Source organism: Podarcis pityusensis (genome assembly GCF_964106645.2).
Source record: "Podarcis pityusensis genome assembly, chromosome: 1".
Classification (NCBI taxonomy): domain Eukaryota; kingdom Metazoa; phylum Chordata; class Lepidosauria; order Squamata; family Lacertidae; genus Podarcis; species Podarcis pityusensis.
The window spans coordinates 65,854,548-65,871,684 of NC_138028.1; the positions used below are offsets into that span (position 1 = coordinate 65,854,548).

At 41.0% G+C, this 17,137-nt stretch overlaps 1 protein-coding gene across 2 annotated transcripts in view; it reads right to left on the reverse strand.

The window, feature by feature from the left end:
- Window positions 1-1,191: 1,191 nt before the first annotated feature.
- The window catches only part of CSTF3 (cleavage stimulation factor subunit 3), a 56,419-nt gene continuing 40,473 nt past the window's right edge, over window positions 1,192-17,137 (reverse strand). For both annotated transcript variants that reach the window (XM_081012070.1, XM_081012071.1), the window contains 17 exons: window positions 15,183-15,280; window positions 13,558-13,624; window positions 13,427-13,461; window positions 13,195-13,321; window positions 11,410-11,487; window positions 11,065-11,227; window positions 10,320-10,429; window positions 9,618-9,734; window positions 9,370-9,444; window positions 8,616-8,759; window positions 8,428-8,530; window positions 6,967-7,036; window positions 5,368-5,563; window positions 3,918-4,071; window positions 3,495-3,589; window positions 3,287-3,347; window positions 1,192-1,910 (listed from right to left, as the gene is read on the reverse strand). In XM_081012070.1, coding sequence (XP_080868196.1) covers window positions 1,708-1,910; window positions 3,287-3,347; window positions 3,495-3,589; window positions 3,918-4,071; window positions 5,368-5,563; window positions 6,967-7,036; window positions 8,428-8,530; window positions 8,616-8,759; window positions 9,370-9,444; window positions 9,618-9,734; window positions 10,320-10,429; window positions 11,065-11,227; window positions 11,410-11,487; window positions 13,195-13,321; window positions 13,427-13,461; window positions 13,558-13,624; window positions 15,183-15,280 — 1,896 coding nt within the window. In that variant the 3' untranslated portion in view covers window positions 1,192-1,707. The remainder of the gene's footprint in view (window positions 1,911-3,286; window positions 3,348-3,494; window positions 3,590-3,917; window positions 4,072-5,367; window positions 5,564-6,966; window positions 7,037-8,427; window positions 8,531-8,615; window positions 8,760-9,369; window positions 9,445-9,617; window positions 9,735-10,319; window positions 10,430-11,064; window positions 11,228-11,409; window positions 11,488-13,194; window positions 13,322-13,426; window positions 13,462-13,557; window positions 13,625-15,182; window positions 15,281-17,137) is intronic.

The window sequence follows — 17,137 nt, forward strand, 5'->3', positions numbered from 1 at the left end:
GCTGACATGGTTGTCTGGATTACAACCATTCTCCCCAAGGCAGTTTTTAAAACTGCAATAGGCTTTGGGTACCTTGCTAGAAAGGCAGTATATTCCCAGTTTGAGAGAACATTTAGAGGTCCACTGCAGTATATCTCAACAACCGTGAGTGCTTTGTTTCAACAATATTGCTTCTTAGGAGCAATGTCACTGTTGCCATGTTTTAAAAAATGGCCAAGGCTTCAAAAACAAGGAAATTGGTCCACAAACAAACGAAATAATGATTTACCTAATTGTTTCTTTTTCGTTTACTGAAGATTTTATTGTAGACTGCACTGAAAAAATTATTTAAGACCAGTATAACAAATAGCCTTTTAGAAGGAGGCAAACCCATATACCGTATTTTTTGCTCTATAAGACTCACTTTTTCCCTCCTAAAAAGTAAGGGGAAATGCGTGTGCATCTTATGGAGAGAATGCAGGCTGCGCAGCTATCCCAGAAGCCAGAACAGCAAGAGGGATTGCTGCTTTCACTGCGCAGCGATCCCTCTTGCTGTTCTGGCTTCTGAGATTCAGAATATTTTTTTTGTTTTCCTCCTCCAAAAACTAGGTGCGTCTTGTGGTTTGGTGCATCTTACAGAGCGAAAAATACGGTACTGCATTTTAATTCATGGAAGCTACCCTAGGAAAGCATATAATAAAATTTGTCATGACTACAGTGCTGTCATGAAGGCTCAGCTCTTAGCTGAATCAGATGTAAAGAGGGCTCTTGCTGCAGATCAGCCACTACTAATATTTATAACATGAAATAATGACATCCTGGGCATTTGCTTTTAGTTTGTCATGTATGTTGATACGAATTTTCTGAATAATAAATTGCACTGCAATAAGTTAATAAAGCTGTTAGAAGGCCAGCTGAAAGGGGTACGCCAGTATCCAAAAGGGAGCCCCAGCAAAGCAACTGTACCCAGGTTGTCAGAGGCTGCCTGGTACATCTTGGGCAAGTTCTATCAGTGGTGTGGGGAATTTTGGGTTCCCTTGTTCCTTTGCCTTCTCCACAGGAGGAATCCTGGAGCTTGGTGTACTTAACTCCCCACCACCACTGCCTACAATGGGAGGGGAAGGAAAGACAAACTGCAAACAAAAAGGTAGGAAAGAGCTGTCACCCCCTCTATCCCCATGTGCTAGAAATAAAGTGGTATGAGGCATGACGTTATGGAGAGATCCTTTATTGGAAAGGAATGTTCTTCCATTTTAAACTACAAAAAACAGTTTCCATTCATTCTGCCATAAATAAAAACAAAGAATAAGGCAGGACAGACACTAAATGAGCAAACTGAGAACAACTTCATTTTCCAGAGGTGTGAATTTAAAATATTTCACAATTTTTATGCTATCCAGTTTTTAAAATAAAACTGTCAGGACCCCTGCAAGATTTCAAGTGGTAAGATGGGGATACACATGTGAAGAGCAACCAAATGCAATTCAGACATTCTGCACAAATTGTGTTCAAAACCTGGAGCTCAAATTTGCTTGTTGTAAAATTCACCTGCCCTTTTCTTTTCTGATGAAGAATCAGCTGGTAAAAAAGAGGCACCACAGTAATAAAACAACATCAGTTGCAAGATGCTTGTTAGAAACTTCAATCCCTTTTAAACATTTGATTTTGTAGAAGGAAAACAATTGTTACAAGTCCTTTAGTCTTCATCATTCCGACTGCAAACATGTCTCATCGGATTCGCTTTTGCTGTCGTGCTCTGTAAATGTCGTGAATTGGAGGAACCACTGATCCTTTTTCTTCATCGTCATCTGAATCTTCATTTGGTCTTTTTACAGATTTATTAAGAAGGGCATTATTTTCCAAAGGTCCATTCCCTTCCATTGTTAAGTCTGGCAGTCCCCCAGTAATGATTCGCACAGCTTCATCCACAGCTTTGGAACAGGGAAGAGAAATAGTTGTTGTTAGAAAGAATTATGTGGGCTGAAGAATTATGACAGTGCCCACCATTATATGCTTCATTAATTTTATTATTTGTTTGTGCATTAAATTGTCCATACTAGCCTTCCATTTAATAACTCACAGGGCAATTAAAAAATGTTTAGCAGGAAACAGATGAGAATGGCTTTTGGGAAATATTTCATTTTGAAATTCTTGTTTCAAATAAGATCATAGAAGAACAAGCCACTGGTGTGCTTTCAAAAAGTATACTCAAATTATGCAAGTGTCATGTTTTTCAAGTACAGCTCTTTTACAAGGCCAAGTACCGATGTAATCTTTTAATATTAGAACTAGAGCAACATCCTCTAGCAAACCAATTAGGTTATAAAATGATATTCCACTGGGGGATTGAATATTGAGGGTTTACATTAGATTTTGCGTTGATGAAGACCTATACTTGAAACACACACATTTGAATATACTTTTGATAATAGTTGCAGTATATAATTATCTGCTATAGCCCTTGCTTGCTGATTTATTCAAAGTATGCCCATCTCTTTGACATTACGCACTAAAGCTAAAAGGCACATCTAAAGGCAGTGCTTTTTTTCTTAAAAAAAAAAAAGCTTTGGGATACTCTCATTTTCCTACTCATATTGAAATACTGCCCCTCAATGAGGCCAAACTTAGATTCACAAAATGTTTAGGGGTATGCGTCCCCCCAGAAAAAAGCACTGTCTATAGGGATAACTGACTTGCATCAAGACGTTGCGTGTGTGCCCATTTTGTGTTGACAAATGTGGGCCTCAACTTCAAATTGTAGTATTCACCCTGCAACAGGTGCCAACCATGCAGAAACACATTTGCTACTGAAAATGCGAAGTGGTTATTATTGAAAATAAATAAAAAACAGCACAGTTAACAAAACTGAGTGTTGAATTAATTCTGTTGACTTCAACAAGAGAATATTCCTGTGTCATTATGGGTGCAAAATCCTACTTTTATCTTTTATGGGGTGGTTGTTAGAACCATATAGCCAGCAAGTCACACATGTATTAAAAAAAGCATGGCTTTGTAATTTCAACTTCCGTCTTACAGCCACTTCCTTTTGCTTTTAATTCTGTGGACCTCAAGACAGACTTCTCTATTAACAGTAGTTACAGAAGCCGCTAAATATTTACTCACTGTCCTGAAAATAAGAAAAAACACTATTTTGGCTAATTTGAGTACACACATACAGCAATGTCATTAACCTTAAATAGTGTGATTGTCAATACCTCAAATAGCCACCCCCAAGACCTCAGAGTTTAAGTGAAGTGGTACAATCTAGTGATGCAACCATGCATTTAAAAGGACAAAAGCAACTTACTGTCTGGGAGTTTGCATCTCCTGATAATCTCCATGACTTCATCCACTTGCACAAAGGGGCCCTGCAAGAGAAAAAAAGATGGACCATTTAACAGGAAATGCTATGGTAAAAACCAGTGAGACAAAAGAAAATGAAATGTTTAATGCATTGAAGCAAAACACAACCAGATTGCAAAGTCAATAAAACATTTCAGGATCTCATGACCAACCTGAAAACACACGGGAGGTGGGAGAAGCTTCATTAGAACTACAGCAGCAGGCGGGACTGGAAAGACACCACCAGGGACTGGATGCAAACCTGGAGCTAGTAAATAATAAAACAAAAGACATTTAAGTCTTCATGGCTCTTACAGCTAAGGAGAATCAACTGCATGCTGATGGGAGTTCCTTTGGTTGATGTAACTGACCTTACAAGCACTATGCAAGAACAAACAAAAACCTCAAACTTTTGTTTATTGTACTTTGATTCCAATTTAGCAGAGAATTGGAAGGGTATAAAACAAGGGTATAAAACATTCTAGTTGTGTGCCCAAATGAGAATGAACTGAATGAATTGAAGCTTTTTAAAGAAACAGCCAATCAGAATAAGGTAGACTTCTATTTCACATTTACATGACTCGATATTCGCTTACGTGCTAAATGTCTTGGCTGAAATGGAATCATCTGCTGGGTATCTGGTTTTGGATACTCTGGTTTTCTGTCCGCTTCATCTTTTAGCACAGGCACTATTGAAGGAGCCACAACAGGATCTGGAATTATGGTTGACAGCTTTGCCCGAGACACATCCTGGAAGTTCATAGCATGAGAAGAAGCATAAATAGCATGAGAGCAGCTCTGCTGGATCAATCCAAAGGCTGATCTATAGTCTAGCATATTGTTTATTGTGTGACCAACTGAGTGCCTGTGGGAAGCTCACAAGCAGGAGGGGATCCCATAATGCTCAACATAGCACTGGTCCAGAGTAGCATCTCTGTTTGCATAAAGCAACAATGGACACCAGACCAAACCCTGCCCAATTTTATGGAAGAGAAGTTTTCTGTCTGTTCATAATTTTAAAAATGATCAACCGCCTTTGTAATAAAAGTTTGCCTAGAATTATTTACAATAAACAATGCAAAATATTAAAAATACAGGCAATGCATTATTAAATTCCAATTTACAGAATCAAAAACTTGAAACATAACAGATACAGCAAGAAACTAGCTCCATATTGATTTAGGAACTTGGCTAGGAAACAGTAAGATCATTGCACCAGCACTTCATATGTAAAGATGCAGGCAGGCAACTGATAATCAGCTAAGAGTATTTTAAGCTGCGGTCACATGGGAAGGATGTGGTCAGTGATACCTTTTAAAGCAGGCAGGAGTCTAGAACCTGAATGGAGTAAAACTTGGAATGGATTTAATGTTGGCTTTTTAACATCTTCTGTTGAGCTGGACTTCACCTTACAGGTACCACATGGAGGTGGTTTAAATTGTTCCACACAAGCACTGCTATGAAGTGTTAAACTATATACTTGCAACAACTCACTATGCAGCTGGTGCGATTTTCCAAAATGGCAACCTTTTTCTTCTCGACATGAGAAAGAAAATCGCACCTGCCATGTGGAGAGTGGAACAGACTGCTTCAGGAGGTGGTGGGACTTTCTTGGCTGGAGATTATTTAAGCAGAGGCTGAATGGCCATCTGTCAGGGATGTGGTAGGTGCATCCTGCATTGTATATCCATCATCAAGCAGGGGGTTGGACAGCATAATCTCCCAACTCCCTTCCAACTCTGTGATTCTGTGATGGGAGCTACTGCCCACAAATAGCTTATCATAGGGTAACAGCCACCAATGTGGAATAATATGAACTGTTTTCTACATGGTGACGAAAACAGTAAAAAAGAAATGGAAATGCATAGTAATTCCAAACAAAGAGAAGGTGTTTTTGCTTGTGCTTGAATGGACATCTAAAGGCTTAGGAGGAGAGTTATGGGTTTTTAACATTTTTAAATCAGCACTGAAGGCATGCAAGTAGCAATGCTATGGAACTGCATTCCCTCTCCAACTAAACATTCTGGAATGTCATCATCTCCATACCTTATAACCAAGAGCTTTGAGTTCACTGGCAGAGCAGGGGTACAGATCCATGAACTTGTATCTGTCTACTAATAGAGCTGTTTCTTTGCCCTCATATTCCTCCTTGAAGGCTGTAAATCTCCGTTTCTCCACTTTAAGTATGCTAGCCAGGTCACCAATATTACTTTCAAAAGCTAAAAATCGGGCCCATATCTCTCTGTGAAAGAAAAGACAGAAAGAGAACAAATGTTCAAAAGAAAACATGCTCAGCAGACATGGCCTACAATAAGTGCAATCACTTGCAACAGTTACCAGCAACCAGCAGGCCCGATCCACTGCAAGCCAGCTGCTTGTCCACTGACTAAGGAACCCCCTCGTCTGCTCTTTCCAGTGGCTTGCTACCCCGGATATCCAATTCTATGTTGGCAAGAAAACCATTCTAGCAGATGGAGAAGGGAATTGTGGGCAGCTGCCAGTCAACTATCATGTCTTTATTCTACAACCAGAAGCCATAGCAGATACATCTGCTTTGTACCCAGAGGGCATCCTAGAAGGCAGCAATGGCCAGTCTGTGTACATCCAGGACAGCAAACCAGCGGCTCATAAGCTGCATGCTGATAGTAGGTAGGGTCTGGACTCCCTCTCTCCTGCTCCCCAATCTTATCCCCACTCATGGACACAGAAACACGCACAGATCTTTCCCCTCTTCTCTCTCTCTCTCTCTCTCTCTCTCTCTCTCTCTCTCTCTCTCACACACACACACACACACTATGCAAGGAGCCCACTGGTTCACTCCTAGGTGGTTTACAGTGCCAAACAGCTGGGAATTGGTAAAGGGGCCTGCACACCATCTGTATGCATTGTACATGCAGCCCTGGCAAGGGGTGCCAGGCAAAGGAACTGGTTCCGTTGCTGGTGCCGCTCGCTAGGTGCTTCAGGTTGAAAGCAAGCGGCAACCAGTTGGTGTGCATGCCCCCTCTGCACCAAGGTGCAGGAGAGAGAGTCCTTAGAGGCAGGATGTAGAAAGAAAAAAGCTGCATGCAAAAACCGCATGACACTGCACTGTAATTGGAAGCCGTGGTTGCTGGGGGAAACTACTACCTGATGCTGACAAACGAAAATGGTAACAGCAGATAAATGTCTAGCTACCACTTACATAATTCCCAAATTCTACTTTTCCTGGAATAGGCTTCAGGCAGCACAGAGTTGGCTAGAGGCTGTGGAGGGCATTTGCCAAAGAGAGACGATCTCCGTGGGTAAACATGGAACAAAAGCAGGAGGGAGGTATAGATCTGAGCCCCTGTGTGTATGCATGCAAGCAAAAATGCCCCAAGTGCTCTGAGTCTATATTCTATATTGGCCAAATCTACTTTCCATATAGCAGTTATCTTCACAATGGAGATGAGAGCACGTTCTGGCATCCAAGGAATGAACTCCATAGAAAATTCTTACAATCTCTGGCTTCTCTCTCTCAGCAGCTGGCTCCTTATTTAGGACGAAAATGGCAGTACAGGCTGCAACAACCATCCCCTCATTAATCTGTGATAATATCTATGTTGTACAAGGGTTGTCACGTATAGCAAAGCAGACGACTTGGAATGGAGCTTTGGCGAAGCTTACCCAGATTTCTCAGGTGGGAGGCTCCCTGAGGTTAATACTCGTTCAAACAGGACTCTTGTATTATTATCTTCTATTTTAAAAAAAAAATTAAAAAAGAAAGATGAAAACAAGCTTTAAATATATATATATATATATATATATATATATATATTTTTAAAAACTGGAAATTACGGCGGGGGGGGGGAGACAATATCTTGACATAATTTCAATTCCTGTGAAAGATGAAAAACCCAATTTGCAACCCCAATTTCATTATTGCTAAAGTAATCTCAGGGAGAAGAGACACATGGAGAAAATGCTTTAGAAAAAGCTATGGAAGTCTCACTTCTACTCTGCAGAAGACAAACCCACAAATTACAACTGCAGCTGAGAGGTAGGTATAAAAACACACACTAAAATGAATTAAAACAACCAGAACCATAAAATAAGAATTAAATACTCTGTTTAAAAATTGATGGCAGCAGCAGCACACTTAAGCACTAAACAAGAAGCAGCTGCTTAGGACAATACTGGCCATTGGTTTTTTGTGCCCTTTGTGTTCTTGCAGGCTGCTGATTTTTCAATCTGAAGTCCTCACTCAAATTAACAGTCTATGGACTGGATCTGCGTTTACTGCCTGCAAACAGCAAGACTCCATCCATACACAAAATGTTCCTCGAAAGGTGGTGGTGATGATTTTCACCAATTGCCTCTTTCCCTTTCACCAATTGCCCCATACCTCCTGTGTTCCTCTGGAGGTTGCTACAAACCTCCAGAACAGGTTTTCAGAGGGCTGCAGAGGGAAGAAGGAAAGCCCTGCCCACCTTCCCAAAAAGCAAGTGGAACTCCTCACAGCACTAGTCCGAAGCTAACCCAGTTGGAGAACAGTCATGAGATTTGACTGTTCTCAGGTGTTTGCTTTTAATTTCATCCCCCAACCCTCCAGAGGAGAATTCTGATATTGTGGATGACTTCAAGAAAGAGGAGAGCAAGGGGAGTAGAAATCCACTCGTGCAATGTTGGGTGTCTCCCACTATCATCCTGATTTTACTGATGGAGAGAAGAGCTGGGGAAATAACAGCCTGCCTACAATTACCACTGAGTGGGGAGAAATTTGAATTGAAGGTTCTCAGCTCACATTCTTAGCCACAATTCTATACAAATTATCTACATATAAGCCATACATTACGATGTATCAACATCCATCTACACACTCTTGAAGTCAGTTTTCCCCAACACATTATTGGCTAAAGACCTGACAAAGCAAGCAGTATGCAAAACAATGAGCAGTGAAGTCCCATCTGCTCACTTATGTTATAATATGGAGGGATGCCACCAATATCAGTGGTAACTGAATTCTGAATTTTCACAGGTCCATTCCAAACAAACTGCTCAATTTCAGGTAAAGAAGGTTTTTGTCTTGGAAAAAAGTTGTAACCCCAGAGTCCAGTGTAATGAATTATCCCAGCTCCCAGAACTTACCATTGAGATGAGAAAGATAATCAATATATGCCAAGACGTATTCTGGAATGTCTCCATATTTCTTTAGCCCCAACTCAAAAATCTTAAAGGCCACTGACTTGTCCTGCAGATTTCAAAACGTTATTAGTTGCAGACAGAAGAATCCAGAGGCTGAAGCAAAAGTTTCATTCACTGTGTTGCAATAATACCTTGCTGCAATAATACTCCATCAGAGCAGCTGTAACATAGACATGATGACGGGTCCGGGCATCTTCTCGTGCCTTCTTAAATATCATCCTGCCTGATTTTATGCCCTCTGCTCGCCTTGCAAACTTCATATACTGAATATATACCTGAAACATATAGGTGGAAAAGGTAGGATCACCTTTAAGCTGTGACTCTATTTTTAGAAGTCAACACCATATTAAAGTCATGGCTTCTAAACCATTGTTGTGACTCGTGATTTGTTTCAAATGAGACAAAACATGAGCCCAGGTCTGAATACCATCCTACGCCAAACCATGGTTGGTTCTAAATAGGGTCACAGCAGCAGAACCAGCGGAGGTGCAAAGAGGCCACACTTTCCTCCCTCTAAGCAACAGAATGCTTGCTCATTCCTAAGTTTGGCTTGCTGTTATTTGTGAGCAAGGCCAATCTTATTGTCAACAACAGTTCTGCTCATAATTATTTTTAATTAAGTGGAAGGTTAGAAACAGATTACAATATGAAATCTTTCAAATTTTACTGAGTCACAAATTATACACCACAGATATGGCAAAACAGCTGAATAATGTACAAAAAAAATTGGAAGAAAAAAGGCAATTGATAACAAACATTGAAAATGTGACTGACATTATCTATACATTTTCAACTAGAATACTTTGGGAACCGACCAAAGAGAAATACACAACTTTTTATTTTATAGTCATCTCAACAAGATGAAACAATGATGACTAAACATACCAACGTGGGATCAATATCTTCAATAGCTAAGAGCCGATTATATATGCTGTGTACCTTCTCATATTTCATCCGACTCTGAGAAAATACAAAAAAGCCCATGTTTAGTTTAACTAGTTTATGCTCAAAATTATTACCAGCCCTGCTTATTTGAATTTGCCAAGATTAAGTTCTCCAATCAAGATTATGCACGAGAAAGAAAGAGCTGGTTGAACTGGAGATTGAAAGAATAATGTCACCTAAGGACTCACCTCTTCATAATCTGCATATGCAAAATAAAGAAGCATGTTCTTTTTTAGTAAAGTGCTGATTGCTCGTTCATAAATATTTGCAGCTTCATCACTAAACAGTTTAGCATTGTTCATGTCCTGGAATCGAGAAAATATGAGAAAATCAACTAACTTTAGGACTAGTATGAAAAATAAAAATAGTTTTCAGTCCTGTCCTCATTAACAACTCTACAGGAATATTGTAAACCCAAGTGGGTTACCTTGTAGCAAGAACTCAGCAGCTACAATAATGGATCTTATTAGAAACATGTGATTTCACTTCACAGGCTAATTGTAAAAATTGAATATAGTTTAGCAACATGGTAAATTCAGAATACTTAATTACTTTTATGGACTTGGCATTTTTATTTTCTATTTTAAAGATCTCCCACAATTTAAAAATGGGATGATATATTTTTGCATATGATCCCATACAACTTTGATAGAATTCACTACTTCATTGTCAAATAACAAGGTCCCACAAAACAAACAAACAAAAACATAGGCTGGATCCAGATTAAATTAGCTGAATTCAGTTGTCACTGAAATCGTGACTTGCCTTAATCATGTCTAACTTCACATGGATCTCAATGGACCCAAGTTCAACTTATTTAGTTTAGTACCAATTATAGATATGTTTAATGCTGTACATAAAATGCAGTATTTCTTACTGTCTTCTCTTACCCCTTTCTCAGCTAGTAGTTTGCTGGATTGCTCGAGATATTGTGCAGCTTCATACCAAATATCTGGATGATGTCCCAGCACCAACAGGCATTGTTCATATGCAAACATCACTATGGGAAGACATTGAAACAAGATAGATTCCTAGCGGGTGGTACCTTACAAGTTGAATCACTGATGCATTTCTGCCAATGATTCACAAATGTAACTAACAATGCAGGTCTCTTAAAGAGCCAGCCACATGATCTCAAGAGCCGCCCTCTTCAATTCTATGCCCTATCAACATCTTTAGAGATTTCCAGACATATAATTCCCGACTCCTCTCGAGCTAATAAAACGCTGACTTTGAAACTGTTGGTGGTCAAACAAAAACTGAGCTCTGTCCTCACAGGAAAGTCTCATTATACATGCCCTTGAATGGTGATGTTCTCTTTATAAGATTTCAAATGTTTTTGCACCCTGAGCCATGAGAGCTTATGTCTACTGTTTCAAGAGGCACCAACAGGTTCCTTTTGCAAATTATCTACCTATGGAGTGCTAGGAATATATAAGTAGAAACTTTTCTTTCTGGAGAAAAGCAAAGTGCAACGAAGCCCACTGCAGTCAATGGGATTTAAGTACACAGTCCAGGCAGCTAGGTTTGTATATTTTGTAAGAGTCCTGCACCCCAAAGTAACATCAGCACAACTTAATTACTATGGTGATCTTTGCACTATTTCTAAGGAGCACAACAAAAATGTACAGTCACCTCTCTTTGTTATAAGGGTTTGGTCTTCAGTACGTAGAGGGTTGCTCTTTTCCCACTGAATATACTTCTTCCACATGTCTACCTGCTGAGCTTCTTGGGGAGTATTTTGGGGTGGGACTGAAGGAGCATTGCGGTCCAGACCTTTCATCACAGTTTCATATTCCTGAAGAGACAGGAAGAAACAGAGAAGAGGTTTCATTAAGGTGGGCTTCGAAACAAAACTTTATATTAAAGATACTCTTTATCAACTCCACTTAGTAATCGGCTGCAGCTCAAGCATGCAACAAATATCCATGCTGTATTAAATCAAGACAAAAGGGGAACAAAACAACCGGGAGCCTGTACCTTAGCCACACGTCTAGCGTTCATATAATCTCTACTGCGATCTTCAATCATTTTCTTAGCTAAGTGGATGTTTATTCCCTGGAAGACAGAAAACAAGAAGTGAAGCCCTGCTCAGGACCAGGCTTGCAATCCCATGCATGCTGCCTCATTTGTAAGCATCATGGAACTCACTGAGACTTAGATAGCATTAATCAACATAGAATTGCACTGGAAAGCTGTCACTTCGTACTTGTCCCCAAATAAGTGGTGAAATAAAAGCTGGGCTGCTGTGGGGGTTTCTGGATGCACAGCACCCATGTGAGAAAGGGAGGACTCCCAGGAACATTGAAGGGGGAACTAGCTGCCTGCTTCCCAGGGGGACTCCTGAGCTTTGCCTCCAGAAGCCCTGACTTGGCAGCTCCCAGAAACACCCAAAACTTCACTCCCAGATGGGCATTTAGCTGGGCTGGTGGAATAAAAGCTGGGCTCCCTTTGGGAAGAGCCACTTCAGTGGGAGAGCAAAGGCAAAGGCTGCCCCCTTAATGCTGTCTGCTGTGGAGTTGGCCTTACTCTGATTGTTTTAATTGTTTTAATTGTTTTATCTTCTAAGTGTTTGGGCTTTTTTATTTATAGCACCAATCCTGGCCCGACCACACTAGCTGCCAATTGGTTTCCGGGCCCAATTCAAAGTGCTTGTTTTGACCTATAAAGCCTTAAATCAGGCTTCCTCAAACGCGGCCCTCCATGTTTTTTGGCCTACAACTCTAGCTAGCAGGACCAGTGGTCAGGGATGATGGGAATTGTAGTCTCAAAACATCTGGAGGGTCAAGTTTAAGGAAACCTGCCTTAAATGGCTCAAGACCAGAATACCTCAAGGACTGTCTCTACCCGTATGAACTGACCCAGTCCTTGCAATCATCACCTGAGGCCCTTCTTTGTGTGCTTCCTCCACAAGAGGTCTGGCGGATGGTACTTGAGAACAGGCTTTTTCTGCAGTGGCTCCCGTTTTTGGGATGCTGTCCCCACAAAGGCTTGCCTGGCACCTTCATTACATATCTTTAGGCACATGCTGGAAACAATTCTTCTTCTCCCAGGCCTTTGGCTGATTAAGCAATCTATGACCTTTTCAACAATGTGTGTGGAGGGGTTATTGTTATTATGTTATGTACAATTTTATTCTGCTAGACAAAATGGGAAAACACTTGTCATTTGGATTAGGGTCCTGCTCAAAGAGGGTAAAGTTGCTGTTTCAGTAGGAGACAATCCTATGTTCTGCAGCCCAGTGGTATTAAGCATATACAATCATAGAATTTTATAGTTGGAAGAGATGGCAAGGATCATCTAGTCCAACCCCCCGCAATGCAGGAATCCCAACTAAAGTATCCATGAAATGATAGGCACAGGTCTCCCAAGTCAGTGCACTGGAGCTCCTCGTTCTCTTGTTCCTGGTGCTGGGAGATGGTCCTTCCCACTGTACAAAGAACACCATCAGATGCAGAATCTAAAGATGGTTGGAAGACCCAGTATCCTTAAGGCAATGGGAGTAGCCTCATCCACCTAGAATTGGGGCAAAAGTGTACTGGCAAACAAACAAAAAGTCCCAGCAAGTTTGAGAGGCAGGTTTGTGCTGCTTACAGAAAAAGACTTTATTGTCCTGCTCCTTCTGTCCACCCTTCACAATGTTTTTCAGAGGTCTACACTTGCAATAGAAAGGGGCTTGCAGAGAGCCTATTCAAGTAACCTCACTGCTGCAGGTCGAGGAAAATAGCTAAATCTTGTTTGAACATCAGGCATCTTTTTATTTACCTCTTCATATTTGTTATAATCTCGCCAGAGTTGCTCGATGTTGATCATTGGGTTCACACAGCCCCGTTGATATACCCTGCGCACAGCAGTTATCCTCTGGTTTTCTGCATAGGATCCTACTGCTTCACTAAATTGTGAGGCAAGACAGTAACATACCAGCAATTACATACTGCAACCTGTACGAATATTAACACTGCATTAATTAAGACAGAAGGCAGATTTTTGTACTTACACGCCTTTCAAAAAATTGATGTAATCCACCCAGATCTAAGGTAAAAATATATAGAATCAGAGCAGTAAACATTTAGTTTGTAGCTATAATCAAACACCACTAAAAAATATTTAATGAGAAAAGAAACATACCTGGTAAGACATTATTTCCATGCCAATTTTATCCAGAGCAAAGTCATATGCCTGAGCCATTTTTTCTCTGGAGGAAAACACATACACTATTAGAGCCACATAGTAAAATTACTATTAAAATTACAAAAATTACAGTTTTAAACTACAATCTTAATAAGCAGTGCCCAGCCTAGTGATAACAGAACAAATTATGCAAGGAGGGAGCTGCAGTCTAAGATAAAAAAGAGGTGGTAAGGGAGCATCTAGCTATTTTAGAAGAATTCAAATCTCCAGGGGTGAGAGAAGACCCAGGTAACTACTGCCTGGTCAGCTTGAGGTCCTAGAACAGATAATGGTTGGCCTGTGAGGACTTAGAAAAGGATGCCAGATGAATCTCATTTCACTTGGTGGATCAGGGGAATACTGTGGACGTAGTGTATCTTGATTTCAGTAAGGCTTTTGATAGTCCCCCATGATATTCTTGTGGTGAAGCTGAATGAGGTAAGTGTTAGGTGGATTTGTAGCTGGCTGACTTAACTAAAGCTCACTAATGGTTCCTCATCATCCTTTTAATATTTTGAAAGAAATGCAATACATGCCTGTTTATATGAGGGGATGCTATCCTGTAAATGTTGCTCTTATTGTTCTTTCTCTGGGTTTACACAGTTGGCACAGGATTCTAAATAACTGGTTTTGTTTTTAGTTGTACAACCCTTATTGTTGTTAAGCTTCTTACATGGGATGTGATTGGAAAAAATACTTAAAAGAGTAAATAAAAATGGCACCAGGCATGGTTTGTTGTGGCACGGTGTTGCTCTGACTATAGAATTCTCTCCCTGAAAGTGCAGATGGTAAGAACTTAGTTAGGTTTCTAGTGCCAAGTGAAAGCATACTTGTACTTCCTGGCTTTGGGAGGAAATTAGCAGAGATTACCCAAAGTCTCAGGTTTATCCTGCACTGGCTATGTTTTACTGATAATTGGCCTCTTAGTGATTGTATTTTATTGCTGTTTTAGGTTTATGATGTAATTTTATATTATTTGAGAACTTGCCCTGTAATTGCTGTGTGTGATGAAGAGCAGTCTAGAAATTTCATAACTAAATCAAATAAACAGAACTTGTCAGTGGGAGGGGAATCAGAAACAGCTGTGACGATCACGCCTTCTTTGGATTAGTAGATCAGTGGGAAAAAGCAACAGATCCTTCTGGTATCTTGTATAAGGCTGCTTCAGAAGTGCCACTTTGTCGGCAAATGAAGTTTAATAATCAACTGGAAGGAATCAAGAGATATATATACAATGACAAAGAACACCATGTAGGCGTCAGTGCTGACCCGAATTTATGGCACTAGGCCATCTAGGACAACATTCTATGTTGGGTGTCCCCATGTGACCCCCACTGGAGCCAACACTTTTAAATGTCTTGCTGAACCTTTCAGGCATCAGTTCCTTCCTTTACCAACCCCTGTCTTGGTGGAGGTTGCTTCACCTTGCTACATGGGCAAGTCTACACTGGCAGTAGTTGTCTAATTATTACTTTAAATCAGAAGCTAACTTGGGAGACTGTGATCCTGCTTCAGCATCCTTAACTGAAAAAGGAATTAGATTGCAATAAAAAAAGAAGCTAACACAAACAGCATTTACTTACTTATAACTAGGTAGCTTCCCTTTGGTTTCTCGCACATACGAAAGGTAGCACTTCCATAAGTCAATGTGTAAAACTTTCATAAGGCACCTCTGAAACAGCTAGTCACATTGAAGAAAAACAACAACAGGAATCCATGAATAGACATCAGGAGGCACTTGGGAGCTTGAACAAACAAACTAAGGTTCAGTCTGCATTCCTTTTAAAACAGACAGGCACAGACTCAGGAATAACAGCCAAGTCTTAATGTAAAGGTAAGGATGCTGTCAGAACTGTGAAATGCATCCATCCTGTACGAGAACCTTGCAATACATGCACCCTCTGTTTGGCATAGTGGTGTACCTCTGTTTTGACATTGCCACTTTACACATATTGAAGCACAGATACATGCCCCGAAAACCTCTGAATTACTGTGTGTAGGAGCAGTAAATAAACTCTGGATCACAGCTGAAAGGACTAAGTGGGACTGGGAAATATGAGCATAACAGCAGATGAGCATACAAGGAGGAATGACTTTACTAAGTGGTTCATCCATTTATCTGAGTGGTTTTAAACCTGTTCTGGAGAGAGTTGTACTCCCCCTAAAGCAGGGATTGAAGCAGGTAAAACTGCTGCTGCAAAGGAATGATCAGGAGCCTTAAAAGTGTGCTCCCAATTGTTCTTTGGTAAGTGGTGCTTTAAAAATGTCATAATAAATGCAAGCTCAACTGGGATTGGCTTCACTTGTGAGCTCCAGAACAGAGCTCCTGACTCTGAGTGCAGAAAAAGCCTGTGGTAGAAACTTTTGCAACCCCATCTTGAACTCAAACCAGGATTGGAAAGGAAGAAAGCTTCCAAGGCTTGTAGTTTGGGCTGCTCCTAGGTCTATCATGTCACTGAACGCAGAGGTGGCCTCAGTGGCACAGAGTGCCTTTTATCAGCTGAAGGTGACATATCAACTGCAATCTTACCTAGACAGACAGCTGTGCTTTGGTAACCTCCCATTTGGACTACTGCAATATGTGAGGCTGCCTTGAAAAATTCTGCTGGTCCAATATAGGGCAGCAAGATCATGAACTGGGATTGGTGATTCGGATTATACTATGCCAGTACTTTGCCATCTACACTAGCTTCCAGTCCATTTCCAGGCTTGATTCATAACACTGCTGTAAAACTTTGAGGGCCTAAGTGGCTTGGGCCCTGGTTACCTGAGGGATTCCCTCCACCCATTCTTACCTGCCTGGATCCTATAATCTTCTTCAGAGACCTTTCCCAGAATGCCCCTCGCCAAGTGAGTGAAGCAGCCTCATGTGATACAGTGAATGAAATGGCCTTTTCAAAGGTGGCACCCCCACTGTGGAATGTCCCTTCCCTTCACGAGGGCAAAAATACAGACTCAATTCATACTTAATGGTAGTTCCCTTATGAGTGCCACAAGATTGTGAGCTCGCAGACTGGCATCACTCACACAGAGGCAGTGTCTGGCATCTCCGTGTGGGAAATGTTTGTGTAGTTGCTACAATTTGCATGAGTGTAGTACAGGCACCCCCAACCTTAAGCCCTCCAATGTTTTTGACTACAATCCCCATCATCCCTGACCACTGGTCCTGTTAGCTAGGGATCATGGGAGTTGGCCAAAACATCTGGAGGGCCACAGGTTGGGGATGCCTGGTGTAGTATCTTGAAAAAGACTTGCCAGATTGCATTAATTGTGGTGGTCACATAGACAGTACCCATATGGAGGGCAGAGAACGCCATGTGGTTCTCACAAATGGCACCACCATGTAAGTGCTTTTGAAGTCACAAGGCTGGGGCGGTCCAACCTCTTTTTGAGGTACTCATGTGGGAGCTGCCACTAGGCCATGGCCCCAAAACCTTCTTGTGGAAAATGGGCTTTCAAGCAGATGTTAGAAATGGGAAGGGGTGTGTATCTCTTCCTCTTTCCAAGTTTCTTGCCTTTTGCCACAAAGTGGCAGACA